This window comes from Bidens hawaiensis, unplaced genomic scaffold (assembly GCF_021521415.1).
Source record: "Bidens hawaiensis isolate Kalapana, Puna unplaced genomic scaffold, B.hawaiensis_p1.1 tig00030217_1, whole genome shotgun sequence".
Classification (NCBI taxonomy): domain Eukaryota; kingdom Viridiplantae; phylum Streptophyta; class Magnoliopsida; order Asterales; family Asteraceae; genus Bidens; species Bidens hawaiensis.
In genome coordinates this window covers 30,003-51,171 of record NW_027505173.1, presented here as the reverse complement: position 1 = coordinate 51,171, position 21,169 = coordinate 30,003, and the positions used below count along the sequence as shown (strand labels likewise).

General features: G+C 41.2%; 1 protein-coding gene across 1 annotated transcript; it reads right to left on the bottom strand.

Annotated features, from left to right (window-relative positions):
- Positions 1-6,907: 6,907 nt before the first annotated feature.
- Positions 6,908-13,838, bottom strand: LOC143611222 (molybdopterin biosynthesis protein CNX1-like). Its single transcript, XM_077085477.1, has 13 exons — positions 13,601-13,838; positions 13,007-13,133; positions 12,784-12,905; positions 12,591-12,692; positions 12,433-12,516; positions 11,371-11,598; positions 10,467-10,651; positions 10,265-10,369; positions 9,459-9,752; positions 8,844-9,001; positions 8,095-8,201; positions 7,951-8,007; positions 6,908-7,293 (listed from the first exon to the last, which is right to left on the bottom strand). The coding sequence occupies exons 1-13, from the start codon at positions 13,751-13,753 to the stop codon at positions 7,063-7,065; spliced, it is 1,953 nt and encodes a 650-aa protein (XP_076941592.1). The 5' UTR covers positions 13,754-13,838; the 3' UTR covers positions 6,908-7,062.
- Positions 13,839-21,169: the final 7,331 nt, after the last annotated feature.

The following is a 21,169-nucleotide window of genomic DNA, read 5'->3' as shown; positions in this document are numbered from 1 at the left end:
CCCTTTATTAATTTTGAGCAATATGACAACATTGTATTGACATCAAACTAAAAATAAAAAGAAGTAAAGCATACATGCGCGAGCTTCAAGCTCAGACGCGTTAACGAGTTTTAACTCTAAAACGTCAGGGCCTTAACCCAATAATATGAGCCTTAGCTCAAATTACTCATAGCATCCATCCTACGTATTGCGCAGCTGGACCATAAAAATACCTAAGCGCAACTAAGGCAAAGCACATGCCAAAGCATAGTTGTTAAGGTCTCAGGACGGGGCCGCGCATAGGATCATAATGGATATAGGCAGAGTAACACATACTGACACGTAAAGGCTAAAAAACTCATTCATAATTCCCTATAATAAATGCACGATAACGTCGCACAAAAGAGGAATAATGAAATGCCAAGGCACGTGTCAGCATATTCAGAATATCGCAAAGTAACTTGAAATATGACAACTGTAAAGGATTAAGTAAATATAATTTCCTTACAACCTTGTTCAAGTTTCAATGTGTAAGCATACCTTATATTCAACAAGCACACGCATGCAATATAAAGAGATGAATTGGGAATGCGCAAGATGCAAATAAGGGAAAAACAAAATTTCATTCCAAAATATAGAAGTTCACAAATTTACAAATGATGAGGTAACTACAAACACAACTAAAAAAAAAAAAAAAAAAAAAAAAAAAAAAAAAAAAAACAAGCGTTTTTCAAGTCTCTATGTTAATGTCAGCCTCTTCATCTTCCTCATCATTATTTCCTCCCTCAGCATCTGGCGCAGCTCGCTCCTCGTCATCTCCAAATTTACTATAATCAAGCTGTTCGTCTTGATTATAGTCGTCTTCTGTCATGATAGCGTCAGGAGTAGGTCCTTTGGCCACGCCAGAGCCGCTGGCAGAGGTAGCGTTGCCCGCGCCATCATCATTGCCACCAGTCCCTTCACATTCATCAAGTAATTTCTTTAAAGCGCCAAGATCGGGCTGGTCAGCAAGCGCGGCTATCTGCAAGTCACAAGGAACAGTATAAGTACAAAAGATTATGAAAATAAGTCAAGTAAACTCATTAAGGTTAAAATACCTGCTCAAGGATGGGAATTGGAGTATTCAAGTACTTCTCCCCCACCTCAGCCATGTCAGCGCAGACAGCGTCGAGCTGATAAGGGTAGTCGGATGGATTCTTCTTTAGCATGCCATACTCATAACCATCCTTAAACCCTTCAGCCCGACCCACCAAGCGCGACGCCGCATTACAGTCCATCACAAGGGTCTGGAACTCGTCTGAATATTTCATGGCATAAGCGCAACGAGTCACACCCTGTGAAATCAGCCAATGACGATCCTGCGCAAGAGAAGAGACAGACGTCTCAAAAGCAGGAATCTGAGAGTTTAACAACTCAACAGTTTCTTTGGCTTGCTTCAGCTCTTCCTTTTCGGACGCCGCCGCCAAGGCCTCTTTCTTCTCTGCTTGCGCAGCAACAAGCTCTTCTTTCAGGCGCGCAACCTCATTTTCCAACAAAGATTTTTCAATATTAACCTGCGCAATAGTTTGGTCACGCGCCTCCACTGCCAACTCCAGGTCACGCGCTTGACGCGCGTGCTTTGCCGCATCTGCCTCTGCCACTTGCAGTTTCTCCCGCGCAGCTTGCAGCTCATGCCCGCGCTTCACAAAAGCAGCGTTGGAACTAGCCCGGTTCTCGCTAAGTTCTGCTTGGAGTTTCTCAGCTTTCTCTCGTGCATCAGAAAGATTCCAAGCAGAAATCTTAGCCTCTTGCTTGGCCTCCGCAAGGGCATCACGTACCTTTATATAATCATGGCGAAGCTCTTGGGAGGCAGCAAAAAACGCAGACCCAGCAAAAAGGTGGTCATTAAGCAAATCCACGCGAGCGCGGTCCTCTTGAAACCTCCTTTCAGCTGGAGGAACAGAGTGAGCCCAAAAGTCTTCACATACGCCCAAGGATTGGAATGAGCTCTCTTCAGTGATACTCCAGCTCGGGCGGTATATGTGATCGGCTCCCTACAAGCACAAAGCATCGCAAAGAAACGTTTTAGTTATCTAAACACTAATTTGGAAGTCTGCGCAGCGGAGCAAAATAAAGTTATACCTGAGGAGAACTGGCAGAAAGGTTAGCGCCAGCTGATGAGCTCCTGCCTGCCCCATGAGAAGAAGGCTGCGCCACGAAATCGCGTGGCGCTGTAGGGCTTACGCGGCCACCATCAGAATTTTCAAAATCAACCTCCTCATCATCCTCTATAACAGGTCTCTTCTCCTGCGACTTGGAAGAATAAAAAATAGTCTCACGAGGAGGGCTGCGCGCAGGAGGAGGTGAGGGAGGTCTTGACGCTGTTAGAGTAGCGCGAAATATAGTCTCCTGCTCCTTAGTGATCCCAATAAGGGGAGATTCAGTACTTGTTGGAGCAGGAGCAGAACTAACGGCGCCAGCGCTAGCAGTGCCACCAGCAGCTTGTGTGCCAGCTATAATTCCTATGAAAAACCAACAAGGAGAAATGATTCATGACTTGAACTAAAGGAAAAAATCAGACAATCAAAGCGCAATAAATACCTTGGCGCACCGCAGTCCGCGAATTAAGCATCGCCATGAAGTCCATTTTCCCCCTTTTTGAGGGCAAAACAGAGGACTTCAAAACAACCTTCGGCATAGCCTTGGCACCTTGCTGCGCCTGAGGTTGAGCCACCAACGTTGCCGGCTCTACACACATTTGAGTGAACAAAGCTTCATTAATAACTCTATCGGAATCACGCTCATAAAACCACAAAATATAAACAAAGTATACCTGTTGGAGAAGACGAAACAGCAGGCGCAACACCGCTTCCCTTGTCTGCCGCGCGCAGAGATGAGGTGGCAGCACCATACCTCGTGTGGACTAGAGGAGTGCCCACACCTTGAGGCAAAGAAGACGAGGAAAACTTGGAAGTAAAACCCTTGGTTTTCTCAAGTCCCTTCACTTGAGTAGGAGGAAGATTATGGGCAACAGAGGCATCATCTTTTTTCTGTTTTTTACTGGCCCTTGCGCCAGTCTTGCCTTTAGCCTTGCGCTTGAGTTTTCGCGCTTCAGCTTCCTCCTCCTCCCCTTCCTCTTCCACAGGCTCCAACCCATAATTAGCGAGCGCATCTACAATACGCGCAACAGAAATGATAAAATCAAATTTGGTATTCTAAGGGCCTAAACACAAATACAAGGGCTTACCAGGCGTATCGCTGTCAAAGCAAAATTCTAAGTCGACAGGGATGAACATATCATCGAAGCGATCAGGGAAAGCAACTTCCCCAGCGTTCAGGGCGACAGAGCCACCTTCTGTATGCTCGTCATAGGCGGCGTGGATGTATTCCTTGCTTTCTGCATAAAACAAGACAAGTGATATCAGCAAAACGAATTACACTCGCGCAAAATGAATGCAATGAACAACCAACCCACCTGAGCCATCAACATGGATGACAGGCTCAGTCTCGCTGTCAGTCCACCTCTTGCTCATACCAACCCCCACCAACGCTTCCTCGCAAATATTCTTGGCGGGGGATGGTTCAGCAGTTAATTTTTTAACCCATGTGCCCGTTGGGTTGTTAAGGACATTGTCATCCGCAGGCGCAGAAGTGATCGCGCGCATAGTCATGTGGATTGGAATAACACCAGCTTTGACATAGAAAAACTTCTCAGTCCAGTCATGAAGGCTCTTAAAAGTGACAGTAGAGCATTTAACCTTCTGACTGCGCGGAGTAAACGAAAACCAAGAATCTTGAACCTTTGGTTTATAGAAATATTGAAAGCGGCGAGGAGTAGGCTCTTCGCGCTGAGCTTTGCACATAAACTCAAAATTAGTCATGCGCACCAACCCAAAAGGGTGAACTTGGGATATGTGAATCCCATAAAATTGAAGGAGCGCACCTATAAACCTTGTCATCGGAAGACGAAGGTTACAGTGAGTAAGAAAATGAGAATATAGAGAGATATAGCCGGCAGGAGGATCCGCAGCCGTCTGCCCGGCTGCCGGGAGCAGACAACCATACTCAGGGAGAAAACCCTGAGAAGCAATGAGACTATCAAGCTCGGGCTGTTTCAACTTGCAGGGGATCTCGTCCCATCTTTTCGCCGTTTTATTCTTTCCCCCCTCCTCCGACGAAGCCTCGGCAACCCGAGTACCCTTACCGGTTTTCTTCAAAGTAGATATAACCACTGATTTTACACGGCCTTTACTAGGGGATATTGTGGTGTCTGGGTTATCAGACATACAATTGCGAATCGAACAATATGGTTACTTTAAGCACGGAATTCAGGGACAAAGACGAAAGCTCTTAATCAGAATGTAAATGATAGGCAAAAGCTCTGAAAATGACAGTGAAGATGAAGAAAAAACCGTTCAAAAGGTTTGGTTTTATAGGCCCAGGGGAGAGAAAGAGAAACAAGTAATAATCAGATCTACGCTCACGCGCCCCCACTCGCAGGCGTAGGCCAACATAAGCGCGACACGTGTTCCTGACACTGCATGAGGAGACGTGAAAGGCCACTGTAGCACCTCGAGCACGCGAAAGGTCTGACACATAACGTCTCTATCTCTGATGCATGTCAACACCAACCAACCACGTGCATTGACGATTCGTTTTAACCAAAGGGATGGAATTTCGCGCAACGCGCGTACAAGAAAAGAAAAAGAAAAAACAAGCCCTATTGAAAAAGCAAACTATTAAGTCTAACATCTATCTTACCTCGCTCGCGCTAGACAAGACACACATTAGACTGGGGGGGCTTGAAGAGGTATGCACCCGCCTTAACATCGAGCGGGGCGGGTCAACCCACAAGATATAGACAAGAGGCTTGAAATCAGGATGTCATGAAGACACAAAGCCAAAACCTATGCGCAAGCGCATGAAACATCTGCGCGTGGCGCATATCACATACGCGCAAGCGCATGAAACATCTATGAGAATAAAGAGAAGACCTTGCGCATCCCCGGGATAGGCGCATAAAGGCCGCGCGTAAGCGACACACAACAAATGAGACAATAGTCTAATCCAAATCAGGATAAGGACAACCATGATTGTATTCATCAGGCAACCTTCCAGAAGGTATCTTTTAAGGAATAAAGAATGTGCTGATGTTGACAGCTGCCAATGAAGGGTGGACAACTCAGCAAAGCCCATGTGCCACCACGTGATGGCACATGGGTCAGGTGAAATACCTTGGTCAGAGAATAATCAATGAAAAAGCACCAGGTGTCCTAAGTACACGTGGCGCGAAGCAATAGGAGGAGGCCAAAAAGGCCCTAATGGGGTCTGAGCCCAATCATTGGAAACCCTAATACTATAAATACCACACCACCTCCACAGTTGGAGGCAAAGGCAAGAAAATATACTCTAAGTCCTTTACTCATTTTCACATCTTGATTATCTTCTCCTACAATACCTGATTCTCACACCGGAGGGTTACCCCAAAGAGGACCCCTCTGTCCCTTTCTGAGGGGTAAGCTCACGGTGCTGTTCGTTTTGTAGGTGGAAGAACTCGTATCTCGGAAAACCATCGGTGATATAGCACACTCGTACCCGAGGAACGTTGATCGTATACAAGTAAGTCGATACACGCTTCTTCAGGCATCATATCAGAAACATTTACGCCTCATCCTGATTTTCTAGCGAAGAATTGTCGTAGGCCATTCACTTGAAAGTTTTGTGACGAGGTAACGTGGTTTGTCATAAATCAAACGAATTTTTTGATTTTGACTCATAAAACCATGTCATGAATTACATAGATGTCATGTTTGACTCTTTACGTATTGTCACGAGTCATTATGGAGACTTTGACTAAGGCTCATAATTCTATTTAAATTTGCATTAACATGTGTTGAATCCAAATGACAGTTATATCCGACTCATAAAATTTTCATTATTATGATTTCTTTCTTTTCCACTAGAAAACCATCTTCCATGGTGATTCCTCTAGCTAGTGAGCTATCTCCCGAGGTACATCGATAGTTGAGACAAACGAGTTCTTCAAGGGGAGACTCTAAATCTAGAGGGACTCGTGTTGAACACGAATCCTCAAACAGTCAAACACAACTGTCATGTGGTTGACAATGTTACTTGGCATGCGACACTTTAGTATCATATGTTAATGGTAATGTCAACATGTATTGTTTTTTTTTAACAAACATGCTCAACATCATTTTGCTTTAATCTACTTATGTCACATGGACATAACTAGAAGCATAATGTACAAGTAAAATAGATTAGTTTGTTTGATAGTTCTGGAAAGAATGACTACTAGAAGAGTGTCAGTGTTGACATTTGAACAAGAGAAGGTTCAACATACGATACAATTTCAACTAAATCAAGGTGGGCCTAAAAGTTATTTGTTAAAATAATAAAATTCTTTGTTTTTGTCAAAAGTCCAAATTTGTATTAAACCTGACTTAACTAAACAGCCAAAAATTGAGGCATGTGGTCAATTAACCGCACTATTTTATGTGATTAACCAACAATCGGAAATAATTATATCAAACTCAAACCGGGTGAAGGACTGAGGGTACCCGAAGGTGCCCCTACCACCCTAACCAACCGTGAACGCCCCAAACTAGGGGTTCATGAATGTAAAGCTGACGTAAAAAGTCCCTCAAAAGTTAGGCGTTTAGCAAGACGGCAATTCCCGACACAGTTTGAACACAATTTAGTTTTGGATTGACTGATATAAGTATATAACCTATTATAAAATGGATCAACCCGAACACAACCCGTTTATTAAATGGGTTTTGTTTAATGAACATGTTGACTCATTTAAGCTTAAGGGTTTTTTCCTTAAGTATTTTTTTTGTTAACATAAACTAGAGTAATTGGTTATATAAATCATTACTAACATATGTTTTTTCTACATGAAACAATTTTCCAAAACCATTTTTAACACCTGCACCTCTTAAATGGGTTATCTAGCAACAGAGACAAATTTCACTTTGGCATACTTCAGTGTCCATTAAGCATTTTAACAAACAAATGGTTCGACACCTGTACCAAATTTAACTTTATTATTTTGTAAAAATGTCCAACATTTGCATACAACACTTATGTGCAATCACATGTGTGCTTAGAAGCACGCGGTTCTTTAGCATCGTTGTGAGCAGCCTGATAACTACGTTCCCACACGTCCTTTGGATCTGCTTGTGCGTGAGGAACATGACGTGGATGCTTCTCTCTTTTATCCCCTTTTATTTGCTTCAAAGCATGCTTTAATGCCGGAAGCAATGCCTCCATACACTCACCGACTGCATTTGGATTCCCAGGCATATTGATAATCTAACAAATTTTAATAGCATTGTTAATAGATCGGGCAAATTTCATATTTAAAGCTAAAAACTTGTATAATATCATAGTTAGCCAACCAAAAAAGTCATTTAGCCAATATCAGATACTACACCCAAAGTACTTTAGAATTTCATATTTGTTCATTTCATAAAATAGAATTTACAATGACTTACAACGTTTTCTTTCGCCTTACTCTCCAAACTCTCATTGTCAAATGGAAGTTTTAAGGGAATGGTACAAGTGTCAATTAAAAATGGGTATATTTGATATTGCTACTTTTATGTTGGATAAATATGATAATTTACCCATTTCAAAATGACTATTATACCCTTCTCTTTCTCATTACACCCCTAACTCCAGTACCTGAGTGGAAGTTTTAAGGGAATGGTATAAAACTATATATATCATAATTACAAAAAAGGGTATATTTGATATTATTATGTCAGATAAATATGACAATTAATCATTTCATTAAAAACAATTTATAATGACAGTTATACCCTTCTCTTTATCCTAGTGTAAGTTTTAAGGAAGGGTATAAATGTCATAAATTTAAAAAATAGGTGTATTCAATATTATGAATCTGCGTAAAAAAATGATATTTTAATGCTATCATCAAAATGTAACACTTGGATAAAAATCCCTTACTAGTGTTGATCCACGTATTCCGGCTGCAGCACGCGAAAGCATTGCAAATTGTGTAACCTGGTTATTATTATTTCCAGATGTTTAATGGATCTTTTCAACATAAATGTTATGATAGAATTACAAAATGTGTAGCAATAAAAATACCTTAAGGCTTTCATGCATCATTACATGTAGAAGTCCCGGGGTTTCCTTTTCTATCACAGCTTTTGTTGCTTCGGGTGTAACGTCCCTAGGTGTGAAACCGGTACCACCTATTATTAAAATTCATTTCATAAATATAAAAAGAAAAAAATTGTTTTCGAGAATCATCATGGGAAAACTCACGGCCACACTAATACCCTGGCTAACAAATGGGATCAGGTAGACAACAATTTGTGTTGAATAGATGAATATTTTGTACTAATAGGTGATTTACAAAACCATGTGTGTTCCCAGGTACTTTTTGGAAGTAATTGTAAAAGTAGGTAACTCTCTGGGGGGTAGAAAGCAAGTTTAACCAAATAGAGCTTTCAAATTTCTAAAATAGAATACTTCATTATACATATAACCTGAGTTTTCTCTAAAAACTTGTAATATTGAGTTTTCATAATATCTAAATACAGAGTTTTGTTTTATTTTTTTGCATTTGATGTAAATTTAATGATAAACGGGTTGTTTCAAAATAAAGTATTTTTTTATCTCGTAAACAAAATTTATACTTCATTATGAATAAAACTCGTTTTTGATCAAATTTACATCCGTCGACTAAACTTTTTAAACAAAACTATGCATTTAGAACTTTTGAAAACTTAAATATTACAAGTTAATAGAAAGAATAAAATTATATGTACAATAAAGGTATTACAAATTAAATTACTAATAATCCAGAAAAAACAAATAATAAGAAAGATTACCGAGCGTTAAAATCAAATCTATTTTTTCAACATCACTCCATCTCTCCAATATCTCCTTGATATTAGGTATATCATCCGGAACCACAGCTATTGCAGCTACCATCGCGCCTCCTAATTTTTCAGAAGCAGAGTTCACAACAGAAACCCCTCTTGGACCACTGCGATTTTACATGAAATTATGAAATAGTTATTATATAATTAGATTCAAATAGGCTTTTAAATAAACATGAATGGAGCATTTACATCTTAATTCCAAATACATGAACAATTAAACGAACATTGTTTTCTTGTTGGTGTTCATTAATGTTCGTTCGTTAATGTGAAGAACAATGTGTAGGGCCTAAAATATTATTAAAACCATACTAAGTTGTAACAGGCCAAATAACTTAAATGAATATATTAGCGAATGCAAACAAATTAACATAAACAAATACAAAGTAACAAACATAAATAAACATAAACGAATATAAATGAATAAACGTTCAAGAACGAGACATGTGTTCATGTGTGTTCGTTTATTAATTTAAATAAATGAACTCATGCCAAACAGTTCACGAATTGTTCACTGAACATTCAGGTCGTTTACAGGCCCAGGATCAAGAAAGTGTAAAATACCTTCGATCGGGTCCTGCACCAGATGCAACAGTATCACTGACTGTAAGGATAGCAACTTTATATGGTGTATCAGGTAACTTCACGGATGTTGTATTTTGTGTAACAATATCTGGTTTTGAAGATGATAAATTATTCAGCGGTGCAATCCCAACAATATCAGAAATTATAATTGCTGGTACGGGAGTCGCGGAAGGTATTTCTTTTCCTGATACTGGTAATTCTAACAGTGCGTTTGCAGACTTCATACTTAGAAGCCGACTACTCATTTGATGACCTGTACTCTCGGCTACAAATCTGCAGATGTGAAAAAACAGAGAAAAATAATATTATTATTAATTTCTAATTGACCAACTAATATATCAGACATAAAAGTAGAGGTGGAAAAACAGGTTAGATTGACCAGGAACACTTTTCATCCAAATTTCAAGTCCAAATTTCAAGTTTTTACAAGTAACTAGCGTGTCAAATGTGGTTGCAAGAAAATATCATTTCATTAATAATCTATTTTTAAATACAACAATATAGGTGGTTTAATGCATCAAAACTACACTTGTAGTTTGACCCGTTTAACTTTTTTCCTATTTAGCAAACTTATTCATATTTGACCCGTTTGATCTTTTTTTCCTTTCTAGTTAGCTTATTTATATTTGACCCATTTGACTTGTTTCCTTCATATATAAAATTTTACCTGTTTGACCCATTAGAGATAAAACAAAACTAGTATGAGCCATTCCTTAATAAACGGGTCAAAATTTCCACCTCTACTGACCACCCATACTACTTCAAAAACACACTAAAGGCAGTACCCAGGAAATCCCAATCCAGCATCATTCTCCCATTTGATTATAGCACGATGAAACTCTTTACGGGCCGAGTCTGTCTTAATGGGATGTTTAAGGTAAGCATGTACTCTGCAACCATTAAACAAAAGATTTTGTAATCAGATGCTAAACTAATAGTGTTCAACATTACACATGTGATATTAAGTTAAATTGGTAGGCAAAACACCTTGGAAGATGTGGTTTATTCCATCCAGAAAGATTATGAATTGATGGAATGACAAAGACATTGAAACAGACCAAACAGCTGACTGGATTTCCAGGTAACCCAAATGCAAGAACCTTTTTCATTTTCTCTCCTGATTGAGTTGTGAGTTCTGCAAATGTAAGAGGCTTTCCGGGCTTCATGGTAACCTGCATCAATAATGGTTTGCATTTACACCCGTTTATTACATTTTAAACTTCATAAGACGCCAGCCCAACCGATTCTTCAAGAAAAAAAACGTAAATGAGTCAAGCCGCTCATGAGATCAGCTCACTAAAATCTCGAATTAAGCTGAGCTTAAGCAAGCTCAAGCCTGAGCCGAAAATAAGCTTGTTCAATAAACAATCCTGAGCCCAAGCTTCACTAATTGAGCTCGAGCTGCTCACAAGCCTAAACGAGCCTATTATTCTTAAGGTTATTATTAAATATATTAATATAATTATAATATATATAAAACATAATTATAAATCGATATAAATTAATTAATAAATAACAAATGAGCCGAGCTCGAGGTCAACAAACTTACACCCCCAGACGTATTATGAATAGATCGATTTGTATGTGTTCTTATAGGTCAACTTAAAATAAAGTAAATAGCTAAAACAGGAGCAGGTCAAACAGGTTGAAAGTAGCTCAAAAACATTTTTAAGGCATACAATTTTCAAAATTGTTTTATTTAAAGATTCAGATCGCAATGATTTGTAGTGATAATTACTGAACTAACAATAATAATAAAAAAAGACAATTCATCAATGAACAAAAAGATTGTTTGCTGGTCAACCTGACCCAACCAATTAAGCAAACCTGTTTCAACACGAAATAAAACAAAGATACAGAAGATGAAACAAAACAAATTCGCATAGTTAACCTTGTCAAAATAGACTTGGCCTCTATTTTGGAGATAAGGTTTGACAAAATCACGGTCCCCCATAGAAACACCACCAGAAGTGAGAAGAATATCAATGTCGGCTGCCAATGCTTTATCCAAAACTGCCCTGATTTCATCCTCGTCATCGCGGGCAATACCAAGGTCAACAATTTTGCACTTGTGCTGTGTTGCAGCAGCAACAATCATTGCCCTGTTTGAATCCCGGATCTAATATAGGAAACACATCAAGATGCAAGACAATTCACACAAGGTGTATCTAAAGTCTAAAGTCTAAACATACATAGATGAGATGTATGGTCTGTGCTACAGAAACAGGCATTGCAGACTACGGCTGTTAACTAGCCGAGCCAGAGTGGGCTCGGGCTTAGCTCTAGCTAGGCTCGACAAAAATAAATCGAGCCAGCTTGTTTATCTTTAAAGATTGTATGCTGACATACTGTTTATCTTTTATGCGTGTTGAAATATATAAAAAAAAGTAAAAATAATATCTGTAACATAAATATAACAAAAAGTTTATAAGCTACAGAATTCATAGTAATCTATATATATTAAAATTTAGGCTTTACTTTAAACGATCCAATTAGTAGTCTAAAATTTGGGCTTTACTTTAAATGAGCCAAATAAAAGTCTCGATAACTTTTTTTCCATTAAAAACTGTCATGCCACTTTATGTTATGAATGTATACGCATACACACATGCGGGCTTCAATTTATTAGCCAACTAGCCAGCTAACAAGTGGACCACAAGCCAAGGCGACCTTGGCTCGTTTACAGACTGATCCGGTCGGCTCGACTTGTTTATTAATGACCGACTTTGAGCTAGCTTTTTTCAAGCGAGCCGCGAGCTTTTATCGAACAGCCCTACTGCAAACTGTTAGATTTCTTCGCAGTTACTTCATTCATAACAACTATTTATGGAAGGAAAACACAATGATCATGTTAAGGAACATATGAGGGTGCAAATGCTTTTTTTCCCCTCATGCAGTCCACATTAATCATTAATTAAAGTAATTTTTATTCTGATATTTTGCTTCTGTGTACCTGGCCACGGTTTAGTGACTTGCAAGTTGGCTCCACCAACTCATCTCCTGTGGAAAGTACAGCAATAGTTGGAGTAGGATATACCTGCATGTTTTCATTGCCAGTTAAACACATCATTACATATAAAAGCAATCAACTATTTTAAGAACTGATAATACCTTCACTGTAAGAACACCGACTGTTGCAAGTAGCCCAATTTCTGCAGCACCAAGTAGCTCTTCGGCTTTCAGAACCACATCATCTTTGCTTATGTCACATCCCTATCAAACAATGTTACAATGACCAACTTTACACACACTAGCATATTGCAAAGCAATTTAAGATACTCTATAAAACAAACGAACTTATTACCACAGGACGAATATCAACTCCCTTGTTAACTTTCACCAAAACGCGTACGCGTTTTGGTTCACTTTGTACTAGTTCAGTATCCTCCACTTGCACAACTGCATCAGCTCCATCAGGTATAGGCCCTGAGAGAGCAGCAGAACACATTTTATAACACCACTTGGTAATATACAAAAGACAATTATCTATTATTACTTGAGACATAAATAGAGATATAAAGGTTCACCTCCAGTTGTAACATATGCAACAGTTCCCGGAGTGACCGTGACACCAAGACCATCATTCCCGGCTCGTGATTCAGTAATAACAGGATACTCACCAGGTCCATCTGCAGCAATTACAGCATATCCATCCTGCAGATTAACATAAGATATATCGGTTATCGGTCCCTTGGTAAATATCGGACAGAATATCGGTAATGATAATATCGGCGACATTGGCCGATATACCTCCGATATCAGTGTTTTAAGTCTTAATTATCAATTTTTAGTGTTCAATGTTAGTGTTTTAAGACTTTAATCAGTTCCTACTTGCTAAGACGATTGTTAGTGTTTTGCAAGTTGCAAAATGTAAATTTGTTAATGGCATGAGAGTATGCTGAATTATTAATGTTAAATTGCTATATTATGATTTTTACATGATATTAATATTCCACCTATATCCGACATTTGTCTGCATTAACTAGTTAGGATAATAATAAGTTTGACATTTGAGCGTTGAATTAAATGCATACTTTTGACTTCGTGTTTGACTGTTAACTGTTTTCTATGAGTATACTAAATGGATTAGGTTTTCAATTGATTAATATGATGTAAAGGACCTTGATGGAAGCAGGATAAGGAGGAAGAGGATCGGGAGCTCGAATGTCCTCAGCCAAAACCTTGCCGAGAGCATCGTCAAGAGCCACCGTCACCGGCGGCAAGCGTTTAGATGCGTCCAACACTATCCGCAGAGCTTCTTCTACTGGAATCATCTCCTCTGTAGGGTTTGACTTTGATAGTTGAATTTACGACGACATTTTATTTTAGGATCATATTCTATTCTCTACTCCGGTCTCCACTCAAATATTATTATACTTAGCATTGAATAAAAAAGAAATTTGAAAATGACTGGCTTAGCACGTGTATACAATCTATCTTACTCGAGTTTGATTTCTAAAACATTTCAGTGCTTATAGAGGTAGGGTACCAAAAATACCCAAATACTCTTAAGTACCACCCGCGGGTCATTAAGGAACCTCTCATGTATCACCCTCGGGACATTCGGATCACCCGCATATCCTGGGAAAGGAAGAACATCCTCGTAACACGTGCGGAAGCATCCTGGCATCCTCAGAGGTCATCCGCAGGACGGGACATCTATCCGCCAAAATGATCAGAAGGCAATGCCAACGGGACAGCTGTCAACAACTAACTACACTCTAGAAGAACGTCCACGAGTATTGCTTGAGGAGTACGTGACTTGCCACCAATGAAAGAAAGACACCTGGCCAGTTTGTTATAACCGTGCACATGGCCAGGGTGCAATTCGTCCTATCATTAGGTGACGCGTGTCCAGGTTGTTATACCCATGCACATGGGACGTATAGCTCAACCTATCATAAGAGGACACGCGTCCAGGCAGTTATCAAGATCTTCTAGAAGAGGGAAGTTGGCCCAGTCACCTTCCTACATCCTTCGGCTATAAATACCTTGTCAACTTGCATGAGGTATTCATTCACTCATTAGTATTCTAACTCACATATACTCTGACTGCTCTTAGTCTGCTTACTTCAGTACTTCTCTCTTTGCGAACGTTACTGATTCTCACGCCGGAGGGTGGTTACAGAAAGACCCCCCCCCCCTCTCTTGTCTTTCTTATAACGAGACTCACGGTGTCTGTTTTGCAGGTTCCAATCATTGGACTTTGGGAAGTTGTGCTCATACTGTGCTAGTAGTTATCGTATTTTACACTGTGGACTCATTTGATCCAGGACCCATACCAGGGGAACGGATCCGTGTTTCTTCATTGGCGCCATCCGTTTTGGTGTTAGAACTGCACAATTTTTTCTTCGTTGGTTTTTCGGTTCGTTTAAAGTATGAGTAAACTTCCTGAGGGGCCGAAGGGAACTCCTGTACAAACACCACGTGTCGATAATACTGAAATACCTGAAGGTTTTGCTTCCGGTATTTTTGCACGTGGCTTAGCTTCGGGTTCACGTGCCACCGGTGCAACGCCGGAAGGTCGTACCCTTGAGCATGTTGTTGCACCAGCCGGACCAACTCCCACAGATTTGGGACGTGTTACAGCTCCGGAGGGTTCCAATTTGGCAGGTCAAGGATGAATTACGATAGAGACTCGCAGTACTAGATCAGTTCTGGATCTAGAAGACGATTCCAGAGATTCTGAACTCGCGAGATCTCATCGTCATGAGTCCAGATCTCGAGGACTGTTATCTCCGGACGAATGGCTCCGCGTGCAATAGGAAAGTTTGGTGGCTGAATATGAACGCAGGGTACATAATGAACGTTATCATGCCCGTGCTTTGACTTACGAAGAGTCTCCTCAGAGATCTCTTTCTCCTCCTCCAACGGTGAGAGAAAGTCAAATTCGTTATAGCCAACAAACTGACCAAGAGTTCATTGAACCACGAAGGCTACGCCCTCGTCCTCGCATAGACATGCGGATGCCTTCCTATTTGGACGAATATGACAGTTATGACTCAACCTATCGCCTGGAAGATAGCTTCTATACGGGTAATAGCAGGATGAGTTCAAGGGCAAGAAGCAGTCGTCCGCATGATATCGTCCGTCATACCGAGTATCACAGCGATGTTGAGGAAGACTTCACCAAGCCATACCGTCCGGCAGCCTTTGCCGAGAAGTCGAAATTTAGCTAGCTGTCAATGCTAAAATACCTACAACGGTGGGTAGATACAATGGCATGACTTATCCAAGTGATCATCTGCAGAACTTCGTGGCGGTAGGCGGAGTGAGTGGATGGACGCTCCCTTATTGGTGTCATATGTTCGCATTAACACTAACAAGTTCAGCGAGGGAATGGCTCGAAAAACTCCCTGATGGTCAAATTTCTAGTTGGGATGATCTGGTGAAAAAGTTCTCATAACAGTTCAGCCAATAGAAGAAGCATACGCGTGACCAATCAGAAATTCTGGATGTTATCCGCCCGGATAATGAGTCCATAGAAGATTTCATCACCAGGTTCAATGACGAAAGCCTAAACATTGGCGGGATAAGCAGAGACATGCTCCACGGTGCTTTTTGCAAAAACGTCAAGTGTGACGAATTGATCCGCACACTCACTGGCCGGGATGAAATGCCAAAAGAGTGGGATGATCTTATGACCGCAGCAAAGTTATTTGCCAATACTGAAAAAACATTGGGGAACAACAGTTCAAGACAAAAATTCAAAGTTGAGTTTCAATCTCCACGACCCAATAAACAGGAAAATGGGCCAATCTGGTCAAGACTTCAGCCAAATACAGAGGCATCAAAGCCATTTGATGCAAGATCTCTCATCGGCAACAAGAACAAGGCAGGACCAACAAGTAGAGGTCCTAACAAATGGACTCCTCTTTCAAAAACTCCCGCCGAGATTCTCACCACTGAGAATGTAAACTTTCAAAAGCCACAACCACTCACAAGGAGATCGTTCCTTAACAATAAAAAGCATTGTTCGTTCCATAATGACATTGGCCATAATACGAACGAGTGTAATGCTTTAAGAAGCGAAATTGAAGCGGCTGTAAAGTCCGGTAAGCTAGGACACCTGGTAAAAGATGGAAAGTCCGGGACTGGTAAAGCCCCTATGCGGGACAACCAGGGCCCATCCAAAAAACAAGTTAAGGACTTGAACGTCCATATGATCCAAGGTGGACGAAAGACGGGAGGAAAGAGAAGAGAATATGACGAAGAGGAATGGAAAAATGAACCAGTAATTTTTCCACGAGTGAAGGGCGGACCCAATAACAAGAACCCCCTGATCATCACCGCCCTTTTCGGTCATTACCGTTCTCAATATGTGTTCTTTGACACTGGGAGTACATCGGATATCATGTACGAACAGTGCTTTGAACAACTTGATGATGAGGACAAAGAAAGATTGAAACCCATCCATGCTCCAGTTTTGGGGTTTGGAGGAGAAATAATGCATCCGCGTGGGGTGATTTCTTTCCCAGTCACCCTAAGCGATGGAACTCATTCAAGGACCGAGGAAGTCGAATTCCTAGTTCTGCCAGCAACATCGGAACATGACATCATCCTCGGACGAGAAGCCGTTGGTGACTTCAATGCTCATCCGTCAACTGCTCACGGCGCGGTAGGAGTTCCAATACCCACCGGCGTGGCAATAATTCATGTCAATCGACATTGCTTTGCAACTGAGAGTTCAAAGCCCAGCAAGATTCCAAAACAGGCTCAACGAACTGAGCCTGAAAAGTGGGTTTTGAACAAAAAGTTTCCTGACCAAACTGTAACAACCGGACCTGCTATCCCGAGATAGTAAGGACTTTTCTGAAGCAGTTGTTGACAAAAAATATTGATGTCTTCGCATGGCAGCCCGTGGACATGTCTGGTGTCCCGCGGAGCATTGCGAAACACAAACTGAGGGTAAACCCTATGTTTACACCGATCGTTCAAAAACAGCATAAGATGGGTCCGGAACAAACAAAAGCAATGAATAAGCAAGTTCAGGACCTCTTACAGGCTGGATCATCCGACCAATTCAGTATCAAACCTGGGTCGCCAATCCGGTTATCGTTCCCAAAAGCAACGGGACGTGGCGGATGTGCATAGATTTCAAGGATCTTAACAAGGCGTGTCCTAAGGATTGCTATCATTTGCCCGAAATAGATCTCAAAGTTGATGTTCTGGCACCATTCAAGTTCAAATGTTTCCTGGATGCCTATAAAGGCTATCATCAGATCCGATGGCTGCGGGCGATGAAGACAAAACATCATTTCGCACGGATCAAGGTACTTTTTGCTAAAAAATGATGCCTTTCAGATTGAAGAATGCGGGTGCCACATATCAATGGTTGATGGATATAGGGTTTAAAGGACAAATTGGTCGAAATTTGGAAGTGTATATAGACGATCTTGTGATAAAAAGTGTTGAGGAAGACCATATGTTGAGGGATATCAAAGAGACATTCAAAACCTTGAGGAGCATCAACATGAAGCTGAATCCAGCTAAATGTTCGTTCGGGATGGAGGAAGGAAAATTCCTCGGAGTAATTGTCACGGGTGCAGGCTTCAAAGCTAATCCGGATACAGTCCAAGCTATAGCCCGCATGCCTTCTCCTTCCTCTCTCAAAGAAGTTCAAACACTCAATGGTCGATTGGTTGCTTTGAATCGTTTCTTGGCGAATCATGCAGCCAAGTCTTATCCTTTTGTATCAACACTACAGAATTGCCTCAAAAAAGCACAGTTCAGATGGACCGCGGAAGCGGAACAAGCTTTCTTGGAGGTTAAAAAATGTTTGCTGGAATTGCCTACGTTGACAGCACCTTATGCGGGGGAACCTTTAACGACGTATTTGTCAGGATCAGACATTGCTATCGGGGCTGTCCTTCTGACGGATAGAAAAAACGTTCAAACACCGATCTATTATGTCAGCAGAACACTGTCAGACCCGGAGACTAGATATTCCATGCTAGAGAAACTAGTTTTAGCATTGGTCTATGCAGCACGACGCCTCCGCAAATACTTTCAGGGGCATCCCATCAACGTTTTAACCGGATACAAGCTCAAAAACGTCCTCAGCAAGCCGGAATTGTTTGGGCGATTGGCCAAATAGGCCATCGAACTAGGTGAACACGCGATAGAGTATAAACCTAGACCAGCAATCAAAGGGAAGGTGTTGGCGGACTTCGTCACTGAAGTCCCGCAACACAAAGAGAAAGAATGTTGGATCGAGCAACAACCTCAAGCACCTCCGGAACAAGGACAAATTTGGTATTTGTTCACGGACGGGGCTTCAAGCAGTGAGGGATGTGGCGCAGGCCTTAGGCTAGTCAATCCCGAAGGCAATGAATTCACATATGCCATAAAGTTAGACTTCAAGAGTACTAACAACGAGGCAGAATATGAAGCTTTTTTGCCAGGCTTACGGATAGCCAAAAAGCTAAGCTTGGGGTTAAACATTTGGAAGCTCGTGTGGATTCCATGTTAATTGCGGGGCAGATTAACGGCACATATGAAGCAAAGAATGACATCATGGCTTCATATGTATCACAGGCGAAGGATTTGATGCTTCAGTTCTCCTCGTGCAAGGTCATTCACATAAAAAGAAGCGAGAACAAATCAGCAGATGCTCTTAGCAAATTGGCTTCAACAAACTTCGAACATTTTGCCAAAGATATCCGCATCGAAATATTGGACCGCCCGTTTGTCCCGCAAAATCAAGTTTTAGTGATCCAAACAGGAGTAGAGTCCTGGATGACACCCATTACAGCATACTTGTCATCCGGAGCTCTCCCAGAAGGAAAAGCCGCGGCTCGGAAGATAAAACACAAAGCCTTGAACTATCAGTTACACGATGGTGTTCTATACCGACGTTCCTTCCTCGGACCACTACTTCGTTGTGTGGACGCCGAGGACGCGAATTATCTAATTATCGAAGTTCATGAAGGCATATGTAGTCTTCACGCTGGCCCGCGCATGGTCGTAGCAAAGATAATGAACGCCGGATATTATTGGCCAGGAATGCATGTGGATGCTGTGCACGAAATCAGAAAGTGTGATTCATGCCAACGTCATGCTCCTAACACGCTACGACCAAAGAACGAGTTAGTTCCAGTCACTTCGGCTTGGCCGTTCCAGAAATGGGCGATTGACATAATGGGACCTTTCCCCGAAGCCCCCAGACGTGTCAAATTCTTGATAGTAGCCATCGACTACTTCACAAAGTGGGTAGAAGCTAAACCGGTTGCTTCCATAACAGCAGCAAGTGCTAAGAAATTCCAGTGGGAATTCATAATATGTCGGTTTGGTCTTCCTCTGGAACTCGTTAGCGATAATGAAACTCGGTTCGCGGACAGTGGGCTACGAGAATGGTTAAAAGAGTTACACATTTCACAAATCTTCACCTCTGTAGCCCACCCGCAAGCGAATGGTCAGGTTGAGAGAACCAACCGGACGATCAAGGAAGGAATCAAAGCAAGACTAGGGACTAAACGGACGGGCTGGGTCGACGAATTGCCCCATGTACTATGGGCCTTTCGCACCCAAAAGAATTCCAGTAATTCTAAATCCCCCTTTAGTCTAACCTATGGCACAGAGGCCATGATTCCAGCCGAGATTGAAATCCCATCCGCCTTAGTTTTACTCATTGAGGACAATGATCATGAACTCCGGATGAACCTTGACCTCCTCGAAGAGAGGAGAGAACTAGCATCGATCCGCGAGCACAATTACAAACGCCAGTTGCAAAAGTATTATAACTCGCGGTTCCAAAGATGTGAGTTTGATGCGGGAGACTATGTCTTCAACAATAATGAAGCCTCCGGGCAAGAGCCTCCGGGCAAGTTGGCCCCAACTTGGGAAGGACCCTATAAAATTCAGAAAGTTTTATCTAAAGGTGCCTACAAGTTAGAAAAGTTGGATGGGACTGAGATCCCTAGAACTTGGAATGAGGCCCAACTAAAGAAACGCTACATGTAGTTTGTTTTTTCTTTTGGCCTGCGTGCCTAATTAAATATTCACAACCTATGTAATTTCACCTCTTGTAATTCGGCTTATGCCTCATTTATAGAAATTTTCATTTCAGTCGTTTAAGACTTGTATTGTTATGTAATCCTTTATTGGCCTACAAAGAAGATCCTCCAAACACTTATATTATGAAAAATAAACAAAGTGTACCGGATATAAAAATAAACCTTCTTTATTCATACAAAAGGGATTACAAGACATGGAGAGTTTAGTTACAAAGAAAAAGAAAAATCTATCTATGGTGCGACATCATTATGTCCCGCACCTTCGCCTCCCGCATCTTCTTCTTCTTCTTCATCTTCTTTGTTAAGTTCAAGAAGAGATTTTAGCTGCTTGATGTTGTCCTCCTTATCCGCAAGCTCGGATATCTGCTCCGTCAAAAAATATTTCAAAGAATCAAAATCCTTTGTCTTTTGTTTAAGGACGGCAGTAGGCCAGCCAAAATATACTCCTCAGGAATCCTGGAAGTTGAACCAAACTGGTAACCTTCCTTGAAACCCAGTTGGCGGCCAGCTTGCTTGGATGCCTTCAGAAGAACAGCAACACAGTTCCCAAGCTCATCACTCGCCCAAACATCGGCGATGACCTGTTGAAACAATTATGCATAAGTAACTCTACACACTTAGATTATTTATAACAAAAAAAAGGTACATACCTTGGGGATCGCTTCCGCCAATAGC